The 17,137-nt window shown below is 33.9% G+C and overlaps 3 protein-coding genes and 1 long non-coding RNA gene across 8 annotated transcripts in view; 3 read left to right on the forward strand and 1 right to left on the reverse strand.

The window, feature by feature from the left end:
* The window catches only part of LOC105346444 (small ribosomal subunit protein mS29), a 52,129-nt gene extending 39,575 nt beyond the window's left edge, over positions 1-12,554 (reverse strand). The window contains exons 1-13 of one of the 2 annotated variants that reach the window (XM_066087576.1): positions 12,393-12,554; positions 11,235-11,329; positions 10,813-10,917; positions 10,403-10,511; positions 9,696-9,788; positions 7,966-8,102; positions 7,672-7,746; positions 6,268-6,347; positions 5,029-5,107; positions 4,651-4,710; positions 4,459-4,551; positions 3,981-4,095; positions 3,659-3,773 (exon numbers count right to left, since the gene is read on the reverse strand). In XM_066087576.1, coding sequence (XP_065943648.1) covers positions 3,688-3,773; positions 3,981-4,095; positions 4,459-4,551; positions 4,651-4,710; positions 5,029-5,107; positions 6,268-6,347; positions 7,672-7,746; positions 7,966-8,102; positions 9,696-9,788; positions 10,403-10,511; positions 10,813-10,917; positions 11,235-11,329; positions 12,393-12,435 — 1,170 coding nt within the window. In that variant the 5' untranslated portion in view covers positions 12,436-12,554 and the 3' untranslated portion in view covers positions 3,659-3,687. Of the gene's footprint in view, positions 1-3,605; positions 3,774-3,980; positions 4,096-4,458; positions 4,552-4,650; positions 4,711-5,028; positions 5,108-6,267; positions 6,348-7,671; positions 7,747-7,965; positions 8,103-9,695; positions 9,789-10,402; positions 10,512-10,812; positions 10,918-11,234; positions 11,330-12,392 lie in introns of those variants that run through there. The other variant, XM_034470518.2, reaches the window with a different exon arrangement.
* LOC105322746 (uncharacterized) overlaps positions 1-17,137 on the forward strand; it is a 127,477-nt gene that overhangs the window by 46,000 nt on the left and 64,340 nt on the right. The window lies entirely within an intron of this gene.
* On the forward strand, positions 1,217-3,733 carry LOC117689428 (uncharacterized). Its single transcript, XR_010714645.1, has 6 exons — positions 1,217-1,308; positions 1,419-1,502; positions 1,633-1,675; positions 2,022-2,140; positions 2,286-2,655; positions 3,120-3,733. It is a non-coding gene; the product is annotated as an uncharacterized lncRNA (long non-coding RNA).
* Positions 12,793-17,137, forward strand: part of LOC105322748 (uncharacterized) — a 26,340-nt gene continuing 21,995 nt past the window's right edge. For 2 of the 4 annotated variants that reach the window (XM_066087572.1, XM_066087574.1), the window contains exons 1-3: positions 12,875-13,012; positions 13,325-13,646; positions 13,832-17,108. In XM_066087572.1, coding sequence (XP_065943644.1) covers positions 13,377-13,646; positions 13,832-17,108 — 3,547 coding nt within the window. In that variant the 5' untranslated portion in view covers positions 12,875-13,012; positions 13,325-13,376. Of the gene's footprint in view, positions 13,013-13,324; positions 13,647-13,831; positions 17,109-17,137 lie in introns of all 4 variants that reach the window. The other 2 variants (XM_066087573.1, XM_011421612.4) reach the window with 2 other exon arrangements.

The raw sequence follows: 17,137 nt of genomic DNA on the forward strand, positions 1-17,137 counted from the left end.
TGATGAAAAGAAAAAAAAATTAATCTCATGGGAATTTTAGACCAAATGATGGTCAACATTGCTGAAACAAAATTACTATACTAAAAAGTATTTTCATCAGATGTTAATAAATATATAATTCTCGCCAAACAAGAAATTTCATGTCGCATAAATAGCATTATAGTTAGGCTATATAAGAGTAAAATTAGTAAAATCAGATTCAATACTCACTCAAAACATTGTCTTATCATCGACATTGATATTGCATCTTAATCTTTCCCAAATAAAATAACATTTTTTCCATTAAAACCATAATATCAAAAATCATTTGAAGTATATCAACATAAAAATCTTTATTTAAAAGAACAATCTAAATATTATGAAAATGATTAAATGTGTAACAAAGCTGGTCAAAAGAATAAAACAAGTTGCATTGAGTATATTAAATGATGATTTCAAGTGGCTCAAATCAGTTTTTTAATCCGTTGGGTTTGTCCAAAACATCATGAACAAAACCAGGGATGTTTGCAACAGGTACCACTGTTCATCTACTCTCATATGTGACTTGTTTCATACCCATCCCTGTTCTTTTAAAATGTAGGAGCAAAAAGTATCGAAAGATTAGATTAGAACCAACAATATATAATCACTTTGAATCCATGAATTAGAGGAATTTCGGTCTATTGCTATATTCTGTTGTCATATTGTGTCAATGACAAAGTATCTGTTATTTTCTATAAATTTGTTAACTCGAAATGGAGACAAATTCCTTTCTATTGAATACGCTTGATATGAAGATTCAATGTCCAATTTTGAAATAAGTTTTAAAAGCATTAACGTATGATGAAGCTAAATAAAATAATTTATCAAAGACTTACCCCTATGCACTTTTTCTTTGTGAGCAATTTCCACTTCAATATCTGGTGTACAAACCCAAATTAAAAAAACAAACTTTTATGCTATGAAGCGCGAGTACATCCAAACTTCTCGCGCTTTATCACTACTTTGGAACCTTGGTAACGTTTCCTTGGATACAGATCTCAATACGTGAGGAAATAAGACGTTAGACATATTTAATCCGGAAAAGGCTATTATATTCTTAGAGCCTAAAAATCTCTGCCTTTGTGCATTGTGTAATTTCAAATAAACAAAATAAGAGAATTATAAAGGAATAATATTTTTAAGCTATACTAAAGAGAAAAAAAGATTTAAAACCATATAAAATGCATCGGGTTCGGAATCATTGTTATAGCAGACGAAAAATTATTCCAAGCTCGATTGAAAAATGAATAAGTCACGTAGAAACAAGTACAATTTACCTTTTGGGAAGTAAGAGGGGAAATTTCAAATTTTTGGACATAACTTAAATGTACTTCAAGTATACTTTTAAAATGTATACCTTTAAAATAAGATAATTTATGTATTTCTGTTTCTTGTAGAGCCTCTAGAACTGCCACAAGAAGTAATAGAAATCCCACGGTACATACTGGAGATAAAAATGATTCTGTTCATCTTAATGATGGGTAAATATAGACACTGCAGATTTTTTATATACATCAATTTTAATTGAATGTTGGTCCGACTGGCATAAAGTTTTTAACATACAATTTCAATACTATACATGCAAATCTTTTATAACAAATATTTTTGTAGACATTCGCTGAGTAATGCAGTGGTCACAGATGCCTATCAACAGGTTAGTTTTTTATGTTTGGTGAACTCTAGCAATGGCGTAGCTAGGAACAAAATATTTGAAAGCAGGGGGTCGGGGCAGCAGCCCCTGCAGAAGCTGAGCATATTTTTAATTACGGCGGCAGTAATTTTGATACAGTAAAATGTATTACGTTTAGTATCTCAGTCATGACATTGTAATTGTACTTACAGAAAACTTAAAGGCTCTATTATATATAGATAAATAAATACGATTTATTTTCATCGATCAAGATAAGATATAGATGTTCAACAATTCTTTAAACGTGTCGTCAGTGAAAATGGTGAAGCAGAAAATGTTGATATTTCTCTCCTACCATATGTATTACAAGGATGTGTTTCCAGTAAAGAAGTTGGGTGATAATGATGGCAGTGGCAATGATGCTTTTCCCTTCATACAAGGTGTCTCCCATAGTCAACTTCCACACCCAAATCAGTTATTACAAGCAAGGTTTTTCATGTCAATATTTATTTTTATGAATATTTAATCAAAATGCATTGTCACCATTGTGTTATATAAATCACTTACATGTATAAGCATTACATGTAGTGATATGTGTTTATGCGTGTACTTTCATTTGCATTTTATCGGATAGAAAACGAAAGAAAAATACAGTTCAAGAGAAAGGTTTTCCCAATATCAACAGTCATCTTTATGAAGTGAAGTCAAAGTTTGCCAGAACAGTAAGGCATGTACAAATAATAAATTCTCAATGTTTAATGCATTACTGTACGACACTTAAGGGGCTATATATCGGGCTTATCATAAAAGTTGAATCATGTCAAAACCAACAATGTTGGTTAATTAAGATGGGTGACAGTCAATTGGATAACAAAGATGTTGGTATATTAATTTAATATGTATGTATAAGCGATGTAGTATTGGTGCATATTAATGTTCGCCATTGTTTTTTTTTATATCCCAGTGAGGGTGACAGGGAAACTCCAGCTGTACCCCACTATAAGGTAGTACGATTTTCCTTCCATTTTTATTCACAAGCTATATGCCATTATTATTGTATGTCTGTCAGTGGCATCGGAAGCAAATTTAAAGGGAATGAGGGGGGGGGTCTAGACTTATCAAAAATCTTTACCAGCAAAAAAAAGTTTTGGTTATGTGCAACTTATAAAAAACAGTGACCCCCCCCCCCCCCCCCCCCCCCGGTTCCGACGCCTATGTGTGTTTTGATTGTCACCAAATCAAACCATTAAAGTAAATACCACCCTCTTTAATTAATATTCAGACTTTTAGTAATACATATAGTAAATTTATGAAAATTCCAATGCTTTAATGCTTTTTTATACTATGTTTTTATTTTTGTGGATCCAAAAACGGAATCAAAGAGTTATTTTTGCATGTGTTTGACATGTCAGTTTTCAAAATATATTAAGTTTCACTGTAAATTACTATGGTTTTTTTTTTTTGCAAGTACTTGGAATCTGATGTAAAAGAAAATTTACCAGATTATAAGAAAGAAATCCATAGATCAACAGAACTTAAACTATCAGCATTGACTTCTAAGAAATTTGAAAAAAAATTAAATCCACCAATGCAATCCATAAGCCCTTTGGCTTCCTCCCTCCCTGAGAATGACTACACATCAGAGGTCCACCTTTTGAGCACCTCTACAAGTGATGATCATCCATCTGGGACCACTGTGGTGGAATCCTGGGAGGAAGTGGAAGAGGTCATCCACAAACGATGGAAGCACAAACACTGGCTGTCTCTTCCTGGGGAGAGTCATCTTCCAGAGCAATGACAGTTCCCCATGTCTCGAGTCTCACTATCAATTTGACCAATGAATTTAAACCCAATATGCAATATGCCTATATATTTTTTTTAACCTCTATCTCCACATAACACTTTATATCCTTCTTTGTTTAATTTTTCACCAAATAAAATATCAAACAAGATAATAATATTTTTTGTCTTTTATTATATGAATAAATTGTCTGGGTTTTTTTTTTTTTCAAAATTCATAGTCTTATAAATTTCCACTATAGTGGCACACACACTCTGTATAGTTGATAAGGATTGTGACCACTGAGGAACTTTATTTGAGCCCTCCCATCCAGTGTTTTTGCTGAAAGACATAAAAATTATTAAAAAAAATTTGATGTGCATACAAGATGAAAAATGTAATTTTTTACTTTCATTTTTAAAAATTCTTAAGCTTGCATTTCTTGTTTAATAGTTATATTAAACATTAGTATCCATTTTCTTTTTCAATTAATAACTTGTTATTGGCCCTTTACTAACAAACGTGCGTTTCTACAATTTTGATAAGTACCCTCTGGAGCCTGAATCCATCTCCTGTCAATATAGTAGTCCATTACACTCTGTAGTTCTGCATTACCATATTTTGGGACCTCAATGGGTAAAAACGGCTCAAGAAAGTCAACGCCCTGTAAGAATGATATAGGGTGTAGACTTTCAAACAGCATGCAATCAAAAATTATTAATATTCCCTTGATATCTGGTTTTTTTTTCAGAAGTCATTCTACCGTACCACAAAGATTTTTTCCTGTTTTAAATTTGATTGTTTAAAAAAATGGACACTTGTAGAATTGGGAACAATCAGAAACCCAAAGTTGGTCCCCCCTCTCTTCAGACATCCATTGGTCTCAAATCTCTTATCTCCAAGGGGGTACAATGTATTAGAAGTGAGACAGATGTGGGTTACTAAGGGAAGCAAGACTGACTACAGGTTTCAAAGAATGGATATAGATGCATGGTCTATAAAATATTCAAGATTGTCATTGCCTTACCTCTTTACCCATTAGCTCAGTGGGAAGATATGATTTTCTGTCTGTCACATCATTAACCCAACTTTCTGTAGAACACATGGCAACAGCATTTTTCTGAAAACAACAGAGTAAGGTTTTACCAGTAAGCAATATTTTAAAAATATAACATTGAACTTTTATTTAAAATTCAATCACATAAAAAAATGTCCTTACAGTATCTGATTGTAAGAGCTCCATGAACTGGTTTACAAGTGTCAACTGCTGGGCATGTATCTAAAACAAAACAAAATTGATTGATAGATATACATGTAGTAATGTAATCTGATCTAATTAATTCTACTTGCTTCTACAATTCCAGTGTTCTTTTAAGATGAATCAGAGGGCAACATGCATGTGAAGGGTAAAATCTAAAACATTCCCTAATATAATATTTCTTATAAATCAAATGTGAATGTTTTCTGCTTAGAACTAAGAATGGGAAAACCCGTCACATTTTACTATTTTGGTGGCATTTTACATTATCATCACATGACCAACCTAGTTAATTGATCATATGAAATGCCTTGTAGGTGGTTTTTATCAAAGTTGTACCTCCTGTACTTTTTCTTTTTTCTGGCCAGTCTTTCTCCAAAATGAGTTGATGCCCCTTATGGTAACCAAAAGCTTTATTCTGAAAAAAGAAAGAGTTGTTTTTTTCATTACCCTTTCATAAGAGAATAATTCATAAATGTTATAATTCAATTTGTAGGAAGTTCATTAGGCAGAATGCTTGACTTATTGATTGATTGAATGATGAATAATGTGAGAAATGATTACTACATTTAATATATGAAACATTTTGGAAAATGAGGAGAAAAATATCAGCCTAATATAATATAAAAACAGAGTTTCTGCTAATGTTTGTTTGCATGAGTTTAAAAAGAGAAATAACAGTTGAAAAAATATAAGACATTTTGCAAACTAAAAAGAAATATCAAAATCATGCAAATTGGCCCGTAATATCAGTATAATCGCACTCATATCTGAATAATTTATACAGTGAAATGCTTTCTTTGGTGATTTATTCGGGATATGAAGGTAGCGAAATTGCACTAAAAATACATAACCCGCATTAGCAGTATATGTAAATTTTTTCGGCAATGATCACTACCTTCATAACCCGCACGAATCATAAAAAAAAGCATTTTATTGTTTATATCAACATCCTTCTTTTAACTAATAAATTGTTTATAAAAAGTAAGTAAATTTTACTACATGTAAATAACTGTGAAAGTACATAAATACGTTAGCTAAAAGAAACAGCAAAATCATTCTGTGAGACTTTGAGTCTGATATCATCATGATTATTTCATGCAGTCCATGATTTTTCTTATGTAGCTGTAGGTTTCGACCAATTGATAAACAGGGCATGTCAATTTCAGTCCTGTCAGTTTCTTGTCAGTTTCAGCCATTGTAGATTTCGACCAATCGAAAAAGTCTGGCCGTTTCTATTGAGCTATGAATTAACCATAAGTTTTCGTAAGAAACAGAGGGAATAATACTTGGTAGATGTGAAAATAAAAAAATATAAATGTGTAAATACATGTATAATGTGTTTAATGAATATCATACTACAACTTTCATCCTATAAAATTAGAAATTTAATTTGTTCCATTACTTGCTTCTAAAACATTTTTATAAAACTAATATCAGGTATGCAATAGTATTCAACATGTATTGTTAAATATACAGTATTGTTTATGTGCATGTAGCAAGTATAGGAGTGGATCTTAACATTCAATTCAAATTACATGTAGATCGACCAACTATATTGACTATAATGTTACATACTTGTCATTGTTTGCTAGAATTTGCAGTTCCTTTAATAGTGCTCCAACAACATCATTTGCAAACTTCATTCTTGTAATTCCCTGCAATTTCAAGGTAAAAAGCAATTAAGAGTTATCATTAAAGTAATCAATCTTGGACTATGGCATTAATTGTTTACATACCGGTAAATAGAAGCATATGAGTGCGTAAATCTTTTTTTATTTGTTTTCAATTTTCTTTCACTTAGACTTTCAGCATTGGTGATGTTTTTGACTAAAAATCATTGAATAATTAAAGGTTATCAGTTACAACATAACTCAAAGAATGGTAAATGTTTACTCAAGTCACAGCTTGAACATATGGATGCTTAAACATATTACTTTGGCAAATCTTCTGAAAGATTTTCCAATGAACAATATTGATCAGAATCATTCTTTCAAAAGGAATGAATTATACCCTGTGCATCTGTTACAAACTTCTAAAATTATTTTTATATCTATATGATATCTAAAGAATTAATTGGGGAAAATAATCCACCTCCCCCCCCCCCCCCCCCCTTCACAGTTTTTGAGAAAAAAAAGTAACTCCCATGTACATGTATATTACAGCAACTGTAATATTAGGACTTTCCTACTAGTGAACTTGACCTTTAAGTTTCATTTCAAGGTCATGGTACTTGGTCAGTCATAAACAATTTTATATGAGTAGAAGCCCCTGTTACCATGGATAATATATAAAACACTGATGGGAGGAAGACAAACAGTTTATTAAGGTTCTCCGACTCTCAGCCTCAAAGTTTTTTTTTCATCAAAAAATGTTATTTATCCTTCAAACTTTATTAATAAACTAAAATTAAAAGAATTTTTTTATGGTATCCATGCATTTTACAAAGTTATTGCAATTTTGGCCACAATGGATATAATGGAATAAATAACGTAGACTTGAGTTCAAATTAAAAAAACCAAACGGTTGTATTGATGCATCGACGGCTCGAACCCCTTTACCTCTAGGTAGTAGGTCTCCATGGAGCCACAAAGCCAAGCAGATCGTTGAATGACTTTGCGTTATATTAAAACTTTAAGACTAATTCAATTTGTCCATAAAAAAGGTAGATTTATGGAACAAATAAAAAATTCCGGATAATTAAGAGTTATCGAACCTTGTGAGGACCAGAGATCTTTGATTACATGTCGGAGGACCTAGGTTCAAACCCTAGCAGAGGCAACACTTTTCTCTAATATTTATAACTCATTTTGGTCTGGAGGAGGAAAATTATTAAATGCCCAAGAACTCTTTAATTTATTCATTTTGGTAAGAGAAAACAATCATGCATATGAAATATCCTTCCTCCCCATCCTATATTTATGGTAGTTAAGATCAACTCTGTGTGTTTATGTAAAACCATATCTTCTGTACTCTACTTACAAAAGAAATTAAATCTGTCAGGGGTATTCCTTGCTCTGATGCTTCATGTTCAGAAAACTCATATGTAGTAGAAGTCTACAAAGCAAAATACACAGTGAGTACCAAAGCTAATAAAAATACAAACTAGATGCTAATGTACACTCACAGTAAAGACACAAAAGTACAAAGTCCAAGAACTTGTTGATGCACAGGAAATTAATTGATATTACAATTTTCATATTTCTGTGGAGTAAATTCATTGAAGAACATGAATGCAATTGTTTAACAGAAAAAAGGAGTATTAATCATACTCACTGTGAATTCTTTAATTAAACTCATGTTTTTAAGTAGAAAATCTTCAAGGAGGATTTTGGAGTGAACAGGTAGATCGAAGAGAGATTCCTTGTGGTGGTTGAATGAAACATCCAGTCTCTTGCAGTTCCACTCATTGGCTAACAATACAAAACACCAATAAAGGCACACACATATCAAAGGAATCCTATAGATAAGTATCTTGCACCAAACTCTCACTGCTGCTATCTATCCAATATTGTGAAACTTTTCAATATGATAAAACAAGTGAGAGGTTTGACTTTCACTTACCTTCTTGGAAATGCTGCTTTCACATCGAATATTTAGCTATATTTATTAAAATTACTTAAAGATGGGACATTGATGTATATACTTGAACAAATCATAAACATGACTATATTTATTTATAATACCATGTATATTCAAAAATCAAGAAAAGGACCAATCACATGCACTGTAGTTGGAGAGTTCAAACATGGTGGAATTTTTGTCTAATGGTACACATAATATAAAATCTTGGCTACGGACAAAATTTTACTTATCTACCAGTAATCCAAATTGGATTCCCTTGTCTGATTCAGTAGACTACTACTGGTACATCATATAACAACTTAATAATGAGGATCATTGGGTATGATTTTAATCATTGCTAGATTGACTTCACTTGATAAGAAATGATGTAATGTACACCCCTTAGCAAAATAGGGAATAGGGAACATTGACCTTTGGACATTTTATTTAAAAATGATAGTGTTTTAGGTAAATCACTAAGACATAAAAGAAAAGTACACAATTTTTTTTTTGTTTAAAGTGCTCATGTATTTTAAACCATTTCACTTCTGCACTAGTGTGTGATAATCTTATAGAAGTACTGAGATAGTTACACTTGTTATATCCTATATAAGACTCTATTAATCAGAGTATTTTCATTCATTTATTCCTTTATATGAAAAGATTTTAAATCATAAACTCATAAATCAGACAAGAACTAGACATAATTCAGATGGACACTATCTCATAGGGTCCCTCTTTAATAAAGCACAAAAGAAATTTGCTTGACATTAACCTCCGACTAAGAAATTTAGTTCAAGGTCATTGTTAGCCTTATTAAATAAGCCCTCTATGAATGACTGTTAAGGCAGATGACGCTAAAAGAAAAAGGAAATAAAGTCTCAGTGAGGATTCACATGGAAATCAATTATGACCTTGTCACTTGACCTAAAGACCTGGTTCAAGGTCAATGCACACCCTTTCCTACAGGCGGTCTTTGGAAGAGTGGGTAAGTTGGGGCCAAAGTAAAGGTGGAAGAATTTGTTCCCAAGGATCATTTTTCGCAGAGGTTTTCTATAACCTTTACTTTTGATGTTGAAACGTGGTTCAAGGTAATTGGACGGTCCAAGGTCATTAAAACCCTTTACCTCTCTATAAGCCAGAATGAGAATGAGAGAAAAAATATTTTACACAAAGCTTTACTTTGATAATGACCTCTGATCTAAAAACTTGATTCAAGGTCACTGCATAAACTCAACTCAAGGTACTTTGTGTGTGAAGATTATGCAAAATTGGGCCAAGTGGAGAGAAAATATGCTTTGGACAAGTGATGTAAAAAGGACAACTGACAGACAGATGGACAAACAGACTGATCACAATAGCATGCCTGCAAGGCAGAGCGCAATATATACTATCACAAAAACATACTAGTAACACATGAAATCAAACAGCATTTCACTCACCCCAAGGCACGGTCAATAGGACCCAGTTCTGGCTCCGACAGTAATGCATTATGTGTGTCATTGTAAACTTTTTACCAGCATTCATTTCTCCATCTACATTTTGTTAAGTTTACATAAAATGACCTTCGAATATTTACGCAATATTAAAAGAGAAAGAATTTCATGACTCGCACACTATTTTTACTTCAAGTTGCTCTGTTCTCCTTTAGTATTGATATCACAAGTAATTTAGTCACTAGTACTATTTCTTTAATCATGTTTTTCATAATACATGTATCTTGATGTTAAAAATTAATATTGCTGAAAATTTTAATGTACTATATACAGGGCTATTTTCACCCCATGTTGTTTTCGTCCTTCTTCACTTGCAAACGGTTTCGTCCCATCTTGAATTCCCCCGGGTAAAGTTGTGTTTAAAGAGAGATAATTTGAACATTTGAATTCACTCAGTCTTAAATTTGCCCACTGACAATGAGGCTAAAGTGCGAATATAAAACAGGGCCGAATATTTCCCTGTTTATTGTATAACTGCTTAAATCCCTCTATTACCTGGTATTTACTTTTCTTGATTTAACTTATAATAGTTCCAGTAAATACCGGTAGTCTTGAACAAATCAATACACACTCTTCAGTCTATATATAAAAACTTCAAATAATATTCTACATATACTGTTATCATTGATATACATGTATTATGACAAGGATACAGAGAAGAAATCTTGTCAGTGGATAGTTGTAGTTCAACCTCTTCAAAATGTCCATGACTTCCAAAGCTGGTCTTCTAATTAGAATACTAAACTCTTGAAACATTTTGTTCTGAAACCAAAAAAAAAAATCAAAACTTATAGCTCCCTGTAGAGTCCCAATTAAAATGAGAGTAATTAATATCCGCTGAAATTGTGAGAAGCACCCACTGCAGAACGGTACATTTCGCGTACCTTCATATACATATGCGGCATGGTTTATTTCCGCTTTTTGGTAAGGGAACTGCCTGACCATTTATGCAGTATGGGTACCAGTTTGTTAATTAATATCACCTATTGACAGCATAGTTAAGTGCACATGCCAACCATCATATTTATATGAATAGTGGCTAGACATCTTAGGAAGAGCCTACCATATTCTTTTCATGTGGACTCATCCAGTTCAACATAAAGATTTTTTGTACATCATTCTTTGGTATGGTGTAAAACTGTCCTTCATGATCAAAAGAATGTTCTGACTGCAAAACAAGTTATAAACCATTTCCATTAATCTGTTCTTTATCTATACATCAAAGAAATTATGCTAGATTATTAATTGTAAAAATGCAACATATATTATTTAGATTTCAATATTCAAACTTTTAGTTGTGTTTTTGACTTTTTAAGTCTTTGAGAGAAACTCTTAGTTGTAACCCAGTATTTATATAAATTAAATGATTTAAAACAATTTGCAAAACTTTGTTGTTGCAAAGCCATTATATCACTAGACAACTGTGAAATTAAGTTGTCACTATTAAAGATGCAAAAAAAGACTATAATTTAATGTAGTACTTACTGGGTCAGAGATCTCTGTTCTAAATGTTGTAACACACCTCTGCCAGCATTTCAGAGATGAGGAAGATCTAAGCAGTGATGAATTTATGCAATATCCTTTTAAAGAGTGAAAAAAAAAAATTAGAACCGTTTTAATAAGAGCTTGAACTTTGGGTAGTTGCAAGGTTTCAAACAGCATTGTGACGTACGCCTGTCTATTTCATTGCTGGCCACTCAGCCATTGCTCTTGGAAATCAGCAAGATTTGTCTGGCTATGCAATCGGTGTATATTTCACTTAAAACAATTTTCAACTTGTTTTGACCAAAGAAATAGGTAGTTATGTCCAAGGCCTTGTTAAAATGGTTGTAAAAGAAAACTTAACATTAAGGCATGACATTTTAACTAACAACAATTATTTTTACTTAAGGACTAGAAAAATGTGTTTCTATGACAACTAAGCTTGTGTGCACTTTATCTCAGAGAGAGAGAGAAAGAGAGAGAGAGAGAGAGAGAGAGAGAGAGAGAGAGAGAGAGAGAGAGAGAGAGAGAGAAAGAGAGAGAGAGATAAGAATCAAATATCTAAATTATCATTTGAATTATTTGGTTATATAACTTTGTGCACATAAGAAATGCAAATTAATTTGCCACTATCTTGCCATTTCAACAGCTAGTTTATAGAAAAGTTATTTTAATTTGAAGGAGTCACGCTGACTCAAATGGTGGATAGTCAATTAAAATTTTAATTCACAGTTAGGCTAGGCCCTTTTAAACAGATATGGGGATTTGAGAATCATAGAGGATTCTAAGAGGAGTTAGTTAGAACATTATTAATGTGATTCTCATGACCAGCTGAATGTTGCAAGAGAAAAAGATATTTAGAACATGGACTGCAAAAGTTAAACTCGTGTCTTCTAAACGTTGGGCTGAGAAATTAGCTTGATTTGGTTTTTTTTAACCCTCTCCTTTTTTTAGTTTGTGTTTCTCTTACTACAAAACAATTGTTGGTTATGTATTCGGCAGCATTGATTATGTTTGCACCTTTAAAAAGGACAATATTTCGTCCCATAAGGGGATACATAAATAAGCTGCCCTTAACTTCAATCAATATTTGTGTAATGTCATAATCTAGAGGAAATTCGAACGCCATTTAAATTCACTTTATGTAAGATAAACATTTACCTGATGGTTGTTTCGATACTATTCTATATATCACAGAAGCCATGATAAGTTTTTAAGCTGTCATTGCATTTCTTCTTATTTAAACTTAGCTTGTAATTAGGCTATGTCTGTAACGTTACAATCACGACGTCAATTTCAGTACATGGAGGCAGACATATTGAATAGAATATGTTTTTGAATAAAAATTTATTCTTTGAATTTATATTTTTGTAAAATGCAAAACTAAAGACAAATTTGGATTTTTTATATTTAGTAAAAATCTTAATTAATTTTTGCTGTACCAAAACACACCAAACACGAATGGGGAAATTGTCGTTTTCGATGAAGACCTTGACCTTCAGATTAAAATACAAAATTTTAATGTTTTGATTTATTTATACGCAATTCTCAATCTTAAAGTAAAATTTCAAATTGAAAACCAAACGCACAAAGTGGATTATCATCTATTATATATCATGTCGTGATGCGAAACAAAACAATCTCGTTTTCAAAATCCCCGTCGGTTCTCAACCACAGACGCCATATTTGATCAGCGATAGGTATGGCGTAGATTTTAGGATGTTTTGATAATCGTATGAGTAATCAATCTTGCTAATTAGATCAATTGTACGACATAACAGGTAAATACTAGAGTGTATGGCTACTTAGACTGATTTCTTTTCATTTATAGTAGATCAGATTTAAATGAATTTAAACAGGTGCACATTTTGGCGGGTAAGAAGGATTTTTGTGCTTGTTGTTTATCATTGTTTATGGCACTCTTATGTTTGTATGTTACACAGTTGTAAGTGATATATGCAAAATAACGACAAGAGAGGACAATGCACGTTGTTAAGTTTTTCACAAGTAATTTTTAAGCTATATTTTAAATTGCTTTAATATAAAAAATTGTGAGAGTAATGTTTTATTTTGTTCTCTTTATATTGTTGCAGTCACTTTTGGTGATTTATTGATGAGATCCATGATATGGATCATGACTGAGAAATGAACAGAGAGGACCCAGAAGTGACTTCCCATGTATATAGCAGCGAATCTCCTCACTCCAGTACAGCAGAGTCTTCTGACAGCGATAACGCCAGTTCATCTGAAAAGGAGTTCTCTGTCCAAGGGACTAATTTTAAACAAGGGCAGTTAAAGCTTACCATATCAGCTAAACAGAAAAGTTCATCTTCTTCATCTTCCCCTAGTTATGACGAAGGACAGGGCTCCAGACTAAATGAGGAAGACAGTGTATTTGTTGACACAGGGGTAAAGGTTGTTTAAACCTCTTTGGTTTTGTTTTTTAAAGATACAGATGATCTTCTGAAGATTAAGACTTGATTAAACATTATTACATATTTTGATTGCTATGAAATAATAACACTGCATGTGAAGATTACAATATGCAATGAGAATTTGAAAACTGATAAACTTTACCTAGAATTTCACTTTGATTGTAGCAATCATGTAGAACCAATCCTGAGCAGTATGTGAGAAAATCCTCAGCAAGGATGGAATATCCAAATGATTCCAACGAACACAAAAGTGAATCCAGGTATGATGCTGAAGGACCCAATGCTAGTAATTATACGGAGGAAGGGTCAAATCAGTCATCTGAAGGATTTCAGAATACATTCCAACAATTTGTGCAGTCATCAGGTGTAGAAGAACAAGTGTTAGATGAAGCCAAAATTTCCTCAAATGGGAGTAAAGACAAATTTTCAAGTAAATGCTATGTCTTACTGGATAAAAAGAGCTCACCGTTAAAAAGACACTACAGAAAGATGGCATCAAAAGCAGGGAGTGTTAAGGATGTGGGAAACTTAGACAAAATAAGAGAGAAGACCAAATCTTTGGCATCAAGGAAGAAAAATCTGGTGGTCTCTGAAGCAACAAAAGATGACAACTCTGAAAGTGAATGTGAACATACAAATGAAATACCGGAGTCTGAATGTTCGAATCTCCATGACAATATCTTTGATAAAATGATGAACACTGCTCTAAACAACATATCATCTGAAGCAGACAGTAAATCTCAAAAGAAACGAAGGCCACTCAAGGCGAATAAATCTAAGCAAAGACCATCGAATTGTGACATAGAAAAAGAAAGTGAAATTCCATGTGAAATTAATTCGTCTAAACTGGCTGCCGATGTTGCCAGAAATGAATTCATTTTCAGGAATACGAGAAGTGGAGATGAATCTGATGCTATGTCGGATCGCACCCGTCCAGGAAGTGTTCATGATCAGCAGGAAAGTTTCTCTCGCTTGGACAACATGCAGTCCAATGTGTCACCAGATAGTGGCATATCTTTAGCAGATTCACCTGTTGGAAATGAATCTCCAATATCTGTGACATTGTCGGATATAAATTCAAAAGTAAATGTGGGGGTTTACACTAGTGACATTTGTTGTGTTCAAACAAGTGAAAAACTGGATTCTGCTGAAACTGTGTCTTGTGAAATGGCATCTTCCTGTCAAAAACAAGATGCCATGAATGGGGGATCAGGGGTTGATTTGCAAAAATCAAACCATAGGCATGATAAAGAGTTTGATATGGGCTCTCCACACTGTGATAGTTTAGTTGTGAATACAAACTTGGGTGATAACATTTTGGGTTGTTGCAGCAGTAGTGATACATCCTCTTCTCACTCACCGTCTCCAAAAAAGAAAAGCGTTGGCCGAGTACCTAAAAGAGCCGAGTTTCTGCGACTCCATAAGAGCAGTACATTGTTGACTACGGGTAAAATGCCAGTTCAGGTTGATGACACAATTTCGAAGGAAGACAATTCGTTCTCTGTGCCATTAATCCCAGGCCCTTCACTGCAAGAGAGGCTGGCACAGTGTCCAGATAGGGTTCAAGAGGAGGATGAGCCACCACAACCAAAGAAGCGTAAATACACAAAACACAAGAAGAACAGTGAAAAGGTTCTCAAGAAGGCATTTGATGTGTACGAGTTTCATGAGGGAGATAAGCCAATAAAGAAGCGCAGTGTAGGACGACCCCCAGGTCAAGGAAAAGCAAAAATTTCTGGTGGTGGAAGGGGGCCAGGTCGACCCCCAGGAAAGCCCACCTTCAAGAAAAGGGGCCCTGGTAGGCCACCTAAAGTGGTTTCAGCTCAAGCTGCTAAAAGAGGACCAGGTCGGCCTAAAGGCTCTCTAAATAAGAAGACGCTTCTCGCAAGAGCTGGTGTAAATCATTCTAAAGGTGTAAATAATTCTCAGAAAACAAGCACTGCCCCTGGTACGAAAAAAACTTCCTCAACTGAGGTTGAGTCTGGTCTGATTTTACCTGAAAATATTTTGGACCAACTCTCTCAGATTGATGCTAACTCGGATGTAATCAACTTTTCGGACATATCACCATCTAAATCATCAGAGTCATCACTCTCTGAGGCTCACAACAACTACCTTCAAAATCTATCAGATATCTCTCCAGCTAAGTCCACCTCCAGTGTGGAAAGTTCATCTTTTTCTTTTAAACCTCCTATTTATCAAATGAGGGCACCATCCCCTGTGCCATTTCAAAAACCTCCAGAGAGGAGAAAGGTAGGAAGACCAAGGAAAAGGCCACTGAAACCTGAAGCATCCTTGCCCTCAACATCCTCAGATAGGCATGGATTTGATCAATTTCCTACATCTAGTGTAGAAAATGAATCTGAGGATAGAGAATTGGAGTCCATTATCCAAAGTGTTCAGAATTCCATATCTTCACAGTTTCATAACCCCAGCATGTTAGCTCTTGACGACTTGCATGAGAGTTCCATTGAGGATGAGCTGAATTCCATAGAACCAACCTTTGACCCAGTGCCTTCAGTTGGACAACAGCACAGTGCTGAGTCAAAGCTAAAACAGGTTCCAAAGATTCGGAAACCTAAGTTGCATGTCATGATGCGTAAACATGGAAACTTGAAAAGTAAAAGAGGTCGCAAGAAAAAGAAGTACACAGTTACCCCCACAGAATTCTCTGGGGGTAGCTTTACTGATAAATACAATGCATTCTCATCCTCGCCCAAATTCAAATTATCAAGTGCTAAGACACTACTTGGTTTTACAAGTAAGTCCAATATCTTGGCGTCTAGTAATTTTGATTCTGATCCAGAAGATGGGGATGAAAATAGGCATTTTCTACAGAAAATGAAACAGCAGCAAAAACTGAAGAAAAAGAAAGAAAAGTTGATCAACTTCAGATCCAAACATAGAAACATTGTTGACCCTCTATTTCTGAATCACTTGGAGTATGTGATAGACAATTTTCACCTTTTGGCCATATCTCGTCCTGAGGAAACCTTCATAAGAGTGAAGCCTGGAGAAGTGCCATTACCAAGCATTTTCAAATTAACCAAAATCAATGTGAAATCTAAAAAGAAAGACATTAGACATCCTTTTGAGTCAGAAAAAGTGAAAAGGTTGAAAACTTCTCGCAGTAGGGACTTTGCTTTACAGATCATGGAGAAAAAATCCAAAATGAAGTCATTTCATAGGAAATTGTTTAGCTTCAAAGAGAAGAAATTTTTTCCTTCTTGGAATCACTCTGACGATGACCTTGGTTTGCAGCAATATGTCCCAAATGTTCCCCCAAAGAAAAGACACAAGTTTTTATCTGATATTCCACCAACAACAAAAAATTTGACAGGCATGGGTGCCGGACCAGTTCAGCAGCCAGAAAAACGAAAACCAGGGCGGCCCAGAAAAAATCCAGTATTAAAACCCAGTTCAGAATGTGGGAGTGGGGAAGGTAGTACACACTTTATATTTTCACTTAAT

The sequence above is a fragment of the Magallana gigas genome, chromosome 6 (genome assembly GCF_963853765.1).
Source record: "Magallana gigas chromosome 6, xbMagGiga1.1, whole genome shotgun sequence".
Taxonomy (NCBI): domain Eukaryota; kingdom Metazoa; phylum Mollusca; class Bivalvia; order Ostreida; family Ostreidae; genus Magallana; species Magallana gigas.